Source organism: Hyposmocoma kahamanoa, unplaced genomic scaffold, assembly GCF_003589595.1.
Source record: "Hyposmocoma kahamanoa isolate Upper Pololo Valley unplaced genomic scaffold, ASM358959v1 92, whole genome shotgun sequence".
Classification (NCBI taxonomy): domain Eukaryota; kingdom Metazoa; phylum Arthropoda; class Insecta; order Lepidoptera; family Cosmopterigidae; genus Hyposmocoma; species Hyposmocoma kahamanoa.
The window spans coordinates 13,034,925-13,048,572 of NW_020654748.1; the positions used below are offsets into that span (position 1 = coordinate 13,034,925).

Sequence of the window (13,648 nt, forward strand, 5' to 3'; positions counted from 1 at the left end):
CTTTCATAATAATTTCCTGCTTTGATACCTTTTTCGAACAATTAAGGTAATATTAAAGAGAAAATATATTTACTAGCACTATAACGACACTGACTTTAGATACTTCAGCTGCAAAAACATGCATTAAGTCAAATATTGCACACACATTATCTGATACACATACAGAAAATTAAGTTTAACATTCTGATCAATTTAGCATATTAAAATTCAAAAAGAGAAGCTCAGGATACTCGAAATTATAGGGGTTGGATTAGGTAAATGAAGAGGATAATAGAATAGAATCTGCATCGGCAATGATTATAGCAGAGAGAGCCTCGCTCGTTCCGTCGGCGGTTGAGCTTGTCGACCTGCATTATTAACAAAGTCAGCTGCTTAGATACAAGAAACACCTTGCCCTATAATACCATCCCTATTACTGCATTGAAATTGGATCACACAGCACGCGTTACATCACTAATGCACTTTCAATGTTCCACTAATCTTCCAACAGTTAATGGTACAACCTGACGTGCCGATAATTTCATAATAATTCGTATCAGTGTCGTGTTTGCCCTCGATAGAGGTAAAATTGAATTTTGGGCGAATGACGCATATTTCAACCAGCTAGATAGAGCAATTAATTATGTTCAAGCTTGTTCAGCGACATAATTTAATTTAATAAAGATTAATTAACAACAATATCTGCGACCCATGAATAGGTACCTACGTCAGATATCAGATTAAAATTGGATTTGTCAATTGTGATAGACTTGTTAGTTAGTTTACTATTATTTTCACTTGACCTCATATGTTTGCATCCAGAATTTTTCAATGACTCTTAATTAGTGACGCAACAGTGGTGTCATGAATACTATAAACACCTCAACGAAACAAATTCAAACAGGGCTTGTTTTTGGTTTCATAATTGCACTTAAAACAATACAAAACTGCTAAAACCCACGCACCTTATCGCCCAACATACCGCGCACGCGCCTGATCCATTGCGGACGTTATATATTTCCGATATTTATAAGTTCCGTTATAAAAGCTGTGGAAGCAGAGACAGGAATAAATGTAAAAAAACGTGCAATAGTTCCGCAGTTGCAGAAGCAGAAGTCTGTTGCATCATTACTCTTGATAATCGTAAACTCGGGATATGAATGTAAGCTGACCTGGTAAGGGGTGCTGTGACGTAATAAGTGTAGAAGAATATAGTGAGGACGGATAGCAGCATGATGCCGGCGACACACTTCCTCACGTTCACGTGACTAGCGAGCCAGAAGCAGTAGCGCGACGCCATCGGTTTGTGTGCGTAGGCATGTTCCCCGCCGCACTCCAGCAATGGCGCACGGCTGCCGCGACTGTCACCCGCCATGCTTAACCTATACACCACTATATTTACACAGAACAGTAACACTTAGGCCTCTAATATACACTGTAGTCTCTATCTGGGCACTCTAACGGCTGAATTTGTCCTTGGTGGTGACGTTTTTTGTCGCCACTTGCCGTGTTTCCACATTTCATAGTGCTGCGATGGTGTAGGAGAGCGCGTGTGCGTGGGGTGCCTGGTTGCACGTATGTCGAGGGTGACGGCCATCTCGAGCCGACAAACGCGTCCGTTTCCGGTTTAAAATGGCCGCCGACACATTTTGGCGGGTTGTGCTCATCACGACGACGGCGAGGCTCCTGGTGGTACGAGCTCACGGCAAGCGCGCGTGACACCGATCAACGCCTCCCACTTTCCAGCTCATGTGTGCAATCTGTAACAATACACATTTTTAATTCGTCTTTCATCTCACTGCCTCTCTATCTTTTTCTCTACTCATTAAATTATATATAAAGAAAATGTATCGAACGTTACGAGATAGAACGCTTAGTTTTTTTTAGTACAATATAAAAGCCATTAGATAGGCTTCCATTAGGTACAACAGAGCTTCATAAATATTGAAATAGCGCTACAGTAATGTAAATGCTATTTGCTGTGCTATAAATGGGGCGACGAGTTGCTGTTTGTCTATTGGATCTGTAAACAATTAAAGCAATGACAATAAATTCAATGAATATTTTGAAAGTATGCCACAGAAAAATGTACAAGATACACGATAAAATTAAATACATATATTAAATGATTTACATAAAAAATGATCTCTGCAAAGTATAATTAAAAAGGAGGTCAACATGAGCATTTTTTAAATGGTTCTTCTATTTATAGGGTTCTGAAATATTATAAGATATCAAATAGCATAACGTCTTTGATATTTTAAATAGTTAAGCTTGAGGCAAAACACACTGAGAAATTACGGTGCCTACAAAAGACAGTCAGTAAATCAGCCGCTAGGTTTTGTGCGTACCGTATTAAGGTTCTTACTAAGTTGGGGCATAAGTTCGTAAAAAATTATGTTGTCGTTTCGTAATATATCAATTTCATCCCTCGAGATCTTTGAGTTCGGTGAGTCGTGAATTCCTCGGTCGGCCACCCATATAAATCCGACCTTCGCGTTATTTGAATGAAGGCTTACATTGAAACATTTCTTTGCAGTTCTGAAACAAACCCATTCAACCGTGAAATTGGACGAGCCATCCTCAAAATCTGATTAAATTTGATTAAAAAGTTAAGTAATGAATGCGAAATCCGATTTGCGGGACAATGAAACGTTGTATCATTTGTGACTTTTATCGCAATTCAATTAGCCTATGGTATGAGTTAAAATTCCTATGTTTCAATTCTTACGTTCTTTGAACACCCAACTTACCAAAGTGGAGTTACTTAACATGACACGTTACGACGTCGTCATCACAAATTGGTTTAGTAAAAATTTAATCAATGCCTATTCACAAAATGTAGCATTTTTATTTCTAAAGATAGAGTGTTATTAATATCGGAAATTTTCGACAACCATTGCAGAACCCTAGAGGCAATCTCCCTAGCGCCGGACAGCACATAGTACCGGACAGATCACGTTCAAACATGAAAAAATGCTCTCATTTGCTCTCGTTTATGGAAAGATGTTAAACTTAACGGAAAGAAACTCCACGTGGCGTGGCAGGCCTTAGTCTCGCTCGATACGATTTACAGATGACATTTTGCACATTCCGCGCGGGAATCAGTTGCATCGGCTAATATTGGAAAAATCATAAATAACTATTTCGAGAGAATACATTGCGTGTATTGCTTTTTCTTTAATCATTGGTAAGTACATTTCAATGTAAAAACATTGAAATACTTTTTAACCGACTTCAAAAAAAGGAGAAGCTTCTCAATTTTTTTTTGTATGTATGTTACGCGATAACTCCGGTATTTGTGAACCGATTTTAATGATTCTTTTTTGGGAGCAATTATTTTAATGGTTGGTTTTGCTATACTCCAATTCAAGGCGTTTTTCTTTCTCAATATACTTTGAGTACTGAGAACCGATTTTTATTATCTCCTGTGTCAAGTCCTGTATAGTGGCGAACTAGGGGACATTTCAATAAAACTTGGCAAATAGATGTAATTCCACGTACTTTTGAGGTCGGTTTTTTTAGTACTCTGTACTGAGATTATGTGGCAAATATATTAATAAACGTTATTATAATCGAAATTTTACTTAGGTATGGTGTATCCGTTCGGACAATACTCGCATCTGATTCCCTAGTACCGGACAAGTATATTTTTATCCATACAAGTTCCTTAGTAGGGAGAAAATCTTATTTTGATAAAATGTTCTATGCTATATAATTTGCTCTAGTGAACAAACAAGGAAATGTCGGGGTGAAAAAAGTGAAATTTTGACTGATTCGTCATACAAACGTTTAGAAGAAAAAAAAAAAATCAATAAAACCGGTTGAAAAACAGCTAGAGAAATACCACTGTGTTATTTGTTGCGAAGACTACGAAGAAGATTGGATTCAGTGTGGGTCATGTAAAGAATGGGCACATGAAACCTGTGCGGATATCCCACAGTGCTCAGATCTCTATGTTTGTAATCGTTGTAATTTTTTGTAAGTTATCTTTAAATTGTTTTCACTAAATCCAATTATTGTTTGCGTTGATTTATTGAAAGTCTATAATAGTCGTATTTCTTAAAATTATATACATATGTTAGATATTATTATTTTAAATAAAGAGTACATTTTGTTTCAGTATGTTTCCGGGTTAATGAAAGATTATTGACTAAGTTTTTATATCCGAAATCTCGATGTTAACTGTACTGTCCGGTATTAGGGGTTTGAATTAATACTTGTCCGGTACTAGGTGCCAGTTTTCAATGGATCCAAAAAATAGACCAATAATTAGTTTCTTTTTTTAGTTGTTAAAATTGTTCGATAGTTATCTATGTTGATTTATTTGAATGTCTAATATGAATGAGTATCTCAAAATGTTACGTGTCATAATAAAACATGATCACAATTTGATTATTTTTTGCAAAACCTTAAGTGTCCGGTACTCGGGGGACTCCCATTAATAAAATTCCAAAAATGTGTAAATGTACATTAAGCTACTATAATTTCGGGTACATTTTTTATCATGTTGGAATGTATGTAATATTATGCAGACAAACAGTAGTCTATTTGGTAACTAAAACGGAGGTTTCTAGAGCTCATTCCGAGGCGGCGCTGGAAGAGAAACGCGTCTGGAATCCGTGATTGTGCGACCCTTTGAATATTAACTAGCAGATGACCCGCTCCTAGCCGAGTTGCGAATCTACAAGCGCGCGCAAAGGTTAATTCAAACTACCCATTAAAATGTGTACCGCGATAAAGAACTCTTAAACACAAACACACGTAAACAATTATGGCCGACATCAAAAACTTTAAAAGATCGATAATGAATACAGATTAAAGAGTGGATAACTAAAAAGTAAGTTTGTTAATTAAACGGAAAAGGCACGGAGAAAAGCGTTGAGCTCTCGCGACTGTAGCTGTGGCATCGATAAGGTCCATCGGAGGGAACGTCGGGACGCCTTCCAGACATTGTGCAACCCGATTTAACCGCACAATGGCTCTTTTAACTGCCACTATCATAGATCCTTAATAGACCTCGGAGTTGGCTTGCTGTTGTGTAATCGCCGGCATGCAAGATAATTTAACAAACAACATGTTGTCTCGAATAAAGGATCTGAGAATAGAATTTTATGTTATCAAATTACCACTAATGATAACGACACTGGTAAACGACAAGGAGAGGTATGGCAAGAAGTAGAACAAAGGCCTAAAGAAGTAGACCCTATATAAAGAAACAAGAACTTTATGTAATAAAGTCTATAATAAAGGTTTACAAACTATTAAGTTAAACAGTGTATCTGATTATATTGTTGTTACAGCATGCTACGCGGAAATTTCACTAACTAAATGTGCCACATCTGCCACTATTATGCAAATAGGGTGCAGATCGGCGCAATAAAACAGATGTAAGTGCCCATATAACTAACAGTTAAGCGTAAGCAGGTATTTCGTTAGAAACAGGAACGTACCGTACTAGTGAGGCATTCATCGCATCACATTGAGTTAAACGAACCGGGCGCGTTACGAATTGCTATTCCTTCCTCTATATGGATTTAATTGCGTCAATGACTAAAAATACACCAACACAAACTCGTAGTTTGATAGTATGGAAATAAGCAAACAAATCTCAAACCGAAAACCTTAAGAAAATTAAAGGTTTGTTAAAGAATATAGCGCAGCACAAAAAATCATTAATTAAATATGTTTAAGTACCTATTATAATACAATTGTCCGTAAGAGATTTATGACATGAATTGTCACCGCGTTAATCAGGAGTCACGTCTTAATTAAACAAAGTACGACTGAGGTAGGTGTAACATCTTGCCATTATTTCGGATCAGAAGACAATGCTCTCATGGCAGATACGAAGGGACGGACCAAGTTATTATAACTTTGGTCGTTCGCCCTACCTTGTCGTCGCGAACCGATTCTGGAGCCCGCAAATAATGGTGCCGTTAACATGAAATTGCCATAATGCGCGGATCACATCCCTAAAATGTTAGGCTCGTATGAATCGAAGATGCGAATAAGATAGCTACGAAATGGCGTAATTCGTGAGGAAGTAAGTAAGCTGTTCAGAGGAGGAAAAAACAAATCGAAGCGAAATATGATGGCTAAAGCACTACTATTATTGTAACAAATAAACGAGTGACTTCATTGTATCGCTGACACAAAATAAGGAATAGTCGTTTCCGTAAACTTAATATGATAATCCAATCAGTTTTTTTTGGAAAAAAGTTCCAAGTACGATTCTGCAATTCATTTATGTTACTTCGTAGTTTGCAACTGTTATCATATCGTAGGTGTTTTGTAGAAAGGGCAAAACCGCGATTTCGATTTTTTTTTGGGGAGCATTTTTAAATTTTCACGACTATTTTAAAATATTTAGTCCTATTTTAAAACTGAAACTTAATTCAAACAAAAATTGAATTTTAAAACAGGACGTAAATATTTTAAAACAGTCGTAAAAACCTAAAACATGTTTCCCTGAAAATTTTTTCGAAATTAAAACAAGAAATGCCAGACACGGGGCCTTTTTTATTAATTGCCGTACGCAAACAATAATAATTGTACTTTTTATTAAAAAAAACCGACCTCAAAAGTTCGTGGATCGGTTACCAGAAAGTGCACCGTGAAGTGAAACCGGAGTCATCACCCCTAGTTTGCCACCCTTAGAGGTGGAATTTTTCCTTCAAATTTAAATGGGACCAATACAGGGGGCCTAACATAACCTTTCCAAAAACAATCTTATTTCAATGTAAGTTTAAAGTAAGCTTATTACTCATATTCGTACCATGACAAACTTGTCAACCAAGTAATGTATTATTGCTAAAGTGATTGAAAGAACGAATGATTTCCCAATATTGTCTATTCCTTACTAAAAATAGGAAAGAAAAAACGCTGTATGAACTATATGCCATCTCTTTGTTTTTTGAATTATCGAATCGTCTTATCACAGTATGATGTTTAAGTACTTAATGTTATTTACATTCAGAGAATTTTAACTGTTGAAAAAAAGAAAAGTATGTAATAATAAAATCTATAAAAATTACGTTGTTTTAAATTATTTTTCGGCATTTTCATGAAGAAAAATAAATAAAACAAGCTGAGTCTTGATAGTCACGTTGTGAATTCGGAATTATAGTTTAGTGTCAACTGTTAGTGTTGCCAAGGAGCATATAGATGTCGCTGTCATAATTTTACGAAATAAACATCGCGTATTTTTATTTAACGAGAAATGATTTCCTATGTACTGTTAAATAAAAAATAAACAAAATATTGAAGAGATTTATGTAACTAAAAAAGGTCAATTTAACTTTGAATCACTATAACAAATCAATATTTGGACAATAAATTCGAAAATAATATTGTTTCTACTGAGTGCGAGTAACTATTTTAAGATTGCTAAATTTGACATAAGGTACTTTAATGTTAAAGTCGCGTCATAGTACGAACTGAGGAATGAATAGTTAGAAAGCTGCCAATAAAACATCATAGTTTTAACATTAAAGTAAGCGCGTCATGGTACGAAAAGTCAAAGCAAGGTTAAAGTAATGTTTTAAGAGGTTGTGGTAGGCCCTCTGAGGTCGGCGCTGCTACAGACTCGGCGAGGCACACCTTGGAGGTGTGCCCGACCTGGAGCCAGCAGTGCCGGGATCTCGTAGAGATGGTGGGACGAGACCTCTCACTGCCCAGCATAGCTAAAGCCATGTTGGGAAGCGAGAGTCATGGCAGGTAATGGTCTCCTTCTGCGAGGACGTGATGTCGCAGAAGGAGACAGCCGAACGGGTCCGCGAAGACAGCGCCCTCTCGGACCCCATTCGGCGTCGGCGGAGAGGACGTACGCGACGGCTCTTCGCCGACCGCCTGCGTCCCATCAGCGGAGGCCACCAGGGTGCGGGGTTGGGAGACCCTGCCCCTGCATTGCACAGGCCTCCGCCGCCGGTAGATGCCCCAAATGTTCCGGGGCATCTCGGTGCAGGTAGCCCTCCATGATTCAGGGGGGAATGGTTTAGGGGTCCGCCCAAAGGCGGACCAGCACCACCGGAGTCGCGGTAGCATCTGAAAGGGACCCCGCGGCTCCGGCGCCAGGTGCGCGCAGGAACATCGTGAGGTTTTTAGTGGGTATGCTCTTGGGGATCGACATAGTCCCCAAGAGAGAGTCCCACATATCCCCGCCGTCTCCCAGCGGCGGGGAATGCGTAACGCATTTTCCTCACAGTAATAAAAAAAAAAGGCCCTCTGAGGTGCTCGTTACTGGTGGACCCGAGATAGCGGCGTATGTGTTCCACGTATGCCACTCAAGATTGCTGACGGGAAGACAAGAACTCTCCCCGAAAAGCGAGATAGGGGTTCGGCGCCCAGCCGGACCAATCACCGTCGGAGTCGCGGAAGAATGCGTAATCGTCCCCGTGACTTCGGCACATGGTGAGAAGATGGAACACCGTCAGGTTTTAGTCGGTAGGAGTCCGACATAACCCTTCGCCTCCCCCGGGCGGAGGGTATACAATCGAAAAATACAATCGAATTGAGAACCTCTTTTTTTTAAAGTCAGTTAAAAATGGCATTTACGTGCGAGAACGAGAGTCTACATTTTATAAGTAGTCACATCAGTCGAATAGGATTTGTCGTCGATTGTTGAAAATGGAAAATAATTTTCTTCTTGTGAAATATTTATTTGTACCTTGTAAACGCGACGTCAATAACAGAGACGGTTCCTCGTATCGTCAGTAGATTCTAAAAATAAATATAGTAGAATGGTAAGCAAGTATACGGAACGTTGTACTAACATCGTCATTAGAGTGCGAGGCGAAGACCGCAATCCACCCGCATATTTGGTCAAGATTAATTGCCCCTAAACATCATCTGTCAACCCGGAGGACATTCCGAGGACATTTTGTTTGCCATACAAATAGCGCTACATATCCGTCTTGTAACACAATATTAATTGTACCACATTTTGTAGCGAAAAAGTAACATTGCTTTTGTATCAATCCTCAAACCCTCGTATACGTTCAATGAAACTCTAAAATTAGAGTTTCATTGAATGCAACAAAAGGTGCGAATCCGTTTGAGAGAGGAGCACGCCGCTTAATAATTTATTTGCTGAATATCTTGCCTAGTTGTTTCATTTGCTAAATGCAAGCTGCAGGGAGAACAACAATCAAGTACTAATTGTGATGCCACTAATTTGCATTGGCGCATAGACTTACAGCACCTGCCGCAACTCAATTTGTATTTATATGTGCTTACTTAATGCATCGTTGGCCTATGTATTTAGTCACCAACAACCAAATCCGATTTAATTTTCATTAATCGCAATAATATTATTAATTGCCTGAAATAATATAATTGAATTATATTTGAAATAGCGATTACGGTTCGATTGAATTTAATGTTTTACTCTCCTCCTAATTGTACACCTAAAGTGTTAAGATCCAACTATTTAATGAACGATCGCAAACAATCAAGCCTTTAATCTAAAGCTTCCTATCAAATTGGTAGTCGAAATAGGTAAAATTGGTATTAATAACCAATCCAGGTCCAATTATCAATTCAACTTGCATCAAACAGGTATTTGCAATTAACGGAACATTTAGCAACGCTTAACCATGTTTCAGGATATTCGATGCGAGTATCGTATGTAGCTGCGCTCGCTGTAACAAAATGGAATTGCATTAAACATAAAAGTACCGAATATAGTAAAGGGTTACTTTAAATGCACGTTGTCTATGACGTTTTTAATATAAACTACAGCGTGCATTAAATTATGCGAGTGGCACTGGCTTTACACGATTACAGTAAATTTATGCAAGACATTATCCGAGGACAGCCGCGTCGCATAACAACGCCTTCAGTGTCCAAGCGGCACCGCTCCACCGCACCGCGCCTCCTTTATGAAACCCCTCACTATGATATATGGCCGTGTGCCGCGACGTTATTGCTCCCTCGAACATCTTTCATGTGCGCATTTATTTTTGCGTTATCAGCATTTGGTGCTCTATCAATTTAGTAGGATAATAATTTGTTTAGGTATTAGGTCAAAGAGGGCCGGTAACTTTTCGCTAATGACGGCGGGGTCCGTTGGTGCGGGACGCGGCCGCGTGATAATCCTCCCGACCATTAGGCCCGACCACTCGCTCGCAAATCGTCCGCATATTTTGGCTAAGATTAATTGTTCTCGAATATCATCTATCACGGTGAGCTCTCTCGTGACGGTCGTCAGCAGTGCGTACGACGTTTTATTTCAAGCACAATGGATCTCTCAGGCAACGCAGTTGAGGTAATTAAAATTTTGTTTGAAATGACACCACCCAGAAAAATAATAGGTAGAATTCGTGGAAAACTTGGTTTGGGAACCCTTGAAGGTTTCCAACTTTATGAAGCTACCGTGACCCTTTAACTAGGCGAAGGGATGCACGTAACACATCGCCAAGCACTAAGGTGTCGTCGAGAGATCAGATTTATCATCCTTTGAGCAATAACAGGATTGGATATTAAGAAAAGAAACAATTTTAGCTTGGCTGAGCAATAGCAATACAGGCGTACCTATAAATTATGTTAAATATGTGCGTCTTTGAAATTTGCTTTGAACATTAACAAAGCATAATAATAAACAATACAATTTTATTGAGCTCTCAATACTTTCCAAAATATATCAAATAGGGATTCAAAAATTTTAAACAGCAATTTATTGAACCTTTATTAAACGAAATTAAAAGGAACACGTACCACATTTACATAACCCATTAATTTTCCATTTAAATACTCTAAATCCTAATTACGTTGGGCGAAATTTGGGCGATTACAGACTCTCCCAAAAGATAAATCCGTAGTTAAAAATACCCCTAGCCGAGTTTATTGCGCAACGGACAAGAACAAATTGAGTCAATCTTTTTTGCCGGAGACGAAAAACCGAAACGCGTGGCATTTTCAGCATTTTCAACGTGTAAAGTTCGAATATCAATCAAGTCGACCTTTTTTCAATAACGCTACCACAGGGATCTCTACAGAGCCAATTTTTCGAGTAATTTCGCTCTTAGAAACGGGGTGTCCATTGCCTTTTACTGCTCTGAGTTTGTTTCCGCCCATCGGAAGAATTTATCTGGGGAAGTAATTTGAAAAAAATACTAAAAGGTAAATATTGTAAAAGCTACTATATTTTTTTATGGGATACCATATTAAGAGATATATTTTATATAAGTTATTTTACATTGTGCTAAAAATTTCTAACACAATCCAAACTGATTCTTTTACATACAATACAGAAAGGTGTTAATGCGATGTTCGTCTTTAATGTAGGGGATTTTTAGGTTGAGGAATAAAATACGGGCAACTATTTATCCGATAAGGTACGAGACCTCGGTAAAGTAGTAGTAAGAACATAAATAATATACACAATAAGTAAAAAGATGACTGACGATCATACATTCCATGTTTATATATTATGATTAGATAAATCATTCTGAAACGGTAAAAAAAAAGATTAAAGATTAATCTACGGAAAACAACGGAAATTGTAAGAAATTATAGTGAGCACGGTTGAAATGAGGCAAGCGATGATCGAAAATGAAATATGTTTAAGTGTATCGAAGGAGCAAAGATTTAGAAAACCAAAAATGGCGAGGGACTTCATCTGGGAGAACAATGCTGTAGAGAGTAGGGAGTGCAGCGCTGGCCATTTCTCATCTTATAAGACGGGAGCAACAAGGCCGGGCTCGCTTATAACGCTTTTTGTACAATCTTGAAAAACGCCTCGAATAAAGCTATTCACATTTATTCGATGTTTTTCATTGTTATGGTTCTCTAAGAAGATTATATATAATTAATGTTGGCCATACACACCTTTTTAGAGAAAATTAAATTTGCAGATACATTGATGTGTACGTATTGGTATGGATTTAATATTTTATTGATATCTAATCTTTTTAATAGTCAATAACGTAAAAAGTTTCGAGAGTTATTAAATCCATTCAATGTTCATAATTAAAGCTACGCACTATACATATCGAGGACTTTCTAGAAATAGCGACCTAATTCATCAGGAAGATCGTTTAAAAAAAAACTCAGGCGTATTTAACGCGCAAAGCCGGCAAATTGTACGTCGCGTCGGCCCAATGTTGTCGTGTGATTATTTCAAAAAATTAAATTCTGCACATTTTGGATACAGCTGTGTAAGAAATAAAAAACGACCTGTTTTGGTTTGGGGCACTAATTTTGCACGTGTAGCTAGATTCTATTCTGCCCTCGTAACAAAAAAGGCACAACTATGCGTAGTTTATACAGCAGCTGTGCCTTTTTTCGTTCTGAGGGCAGTATTGTATCTACAGGTAAAGGCGAAGATAAAACACCAGAATATTATAAGTTCATGATTAATTTTAAAAAATCATAATGCCTAATGTAGGAAAATGTAGGAACAAACCCTCGCACACCACCAGTGGTGGCTTTGGAAAGCGCTGAATCGGCACATTTTTTGCGGCCGCGTTTTATGGGCTTCACATTCAGCCTGAGAACCAAACCGTTCGAGTTGTAAATAACAGTTAGCGAGACTGCATGAACTTGGTCCGCGAAAAATGCTGACGTCAAGTGACGCAGAATTTAGTGCGTGTTTGTAAACTTTTGTTCCATTTACCTCGATTCTATTTCACACAACCAAGGACCTATTTTATATTCAAGTACATGAATAGTTTATTTTTTGCGTAACATAGGTTTTCCAACAGAAATTGTTTATGTATAACGTCCATTATAAATCGTTGATTCGTGCTTTTCAATATCAGTTTATTAAGGGCGTAAAAGCAAATACTTATTGAGAAAACATTGAAGCTCAACAAATACACTCTGTTATTCAAAGCTGAACACGTCATTTATGTTTGTAGAGTTTGACATGTTTTACGTGTACGTGGACCGACAATGTCGTGGTGACTCATCAATCAAAGCATTATGGAAAGTCACTTAGGCGCAATGTAGATGTTCTATGAACTGTATCGCGTGTGTGTACGACCACGGTACCCTGATCGGAATCGCGGGGAAAACCTATTAAGAAAACATTTATTTACTGTTAACGCACGATCATTAAAGTAAGTTATAGCTTTCCAACTATTCTTATTAAAGTGATAAAAAGTTGTTAATAATGGTTACACTGGGAAATATTAAAGTCAAATAAAATAAATTAACGTAATAGATACAAATGTTCTTACCCTGTGTATGAGTGATACAACACATTACAAACGCGATTTTTTTCTAATATCAGCAATTCTACACAATTATTAGCAATATTAATCAGATAATTCGCTTAATTTTAATAATAGTATCTGTTTATAAACACGTCAAAATTTTAGATAACGAAGAGGAAGCAACACTTATTGTCACACATTTCGTACGCGAGTGGCGTGGAAAGACGGTGCGCGACACGTCTGCTGCGTCAGGTGTCCAAAGGCATACTGAACTGAATTACCGTCGGATAATATCAGAGGACGCAGGGCGGGCGGCTGCTACGGGCGATGCCGCTACGAACGCTGAAAAATTATTCGCTAAGGAAAAATTAGGCGTGCTACAACCGCGACAGTTCATCCATTCAGCGCGGCTCGCCGTATTGCCGCAATACAGCGCCCGGTCCTGGCCGATTAATACTAAGCACGCCAATAAATATTGATGCCGGCTTCTTTGTCTTGCACGGAGGATTCGT

General features: G+C 38.2%; 1 protein-coding gene across 1 annotated transcript in view; it reads right to left on the bottom strand.

Moving 5' to 3' along the window:
* LOC113236926 (bifunctional heparan sulfate N-deacetylase/N-sulfotransferase) overlaps positions 1 to 13,648 on the bottom strand; it is a 113,089-nt gene that overhangs the window by 44,750 nt on the left and 54,691 nt on the right. Inside the window, 1 exon segment of the mRNA XM_026473151.1 lies at positions 1,152 to 1,739. Within this exon segment, the coding sequence (XP_026328936.1) occupies positions 1,152 to 1,354 (203 nt within the window). The 5' untranslated portion in view covers positions 1,355 to 1,739.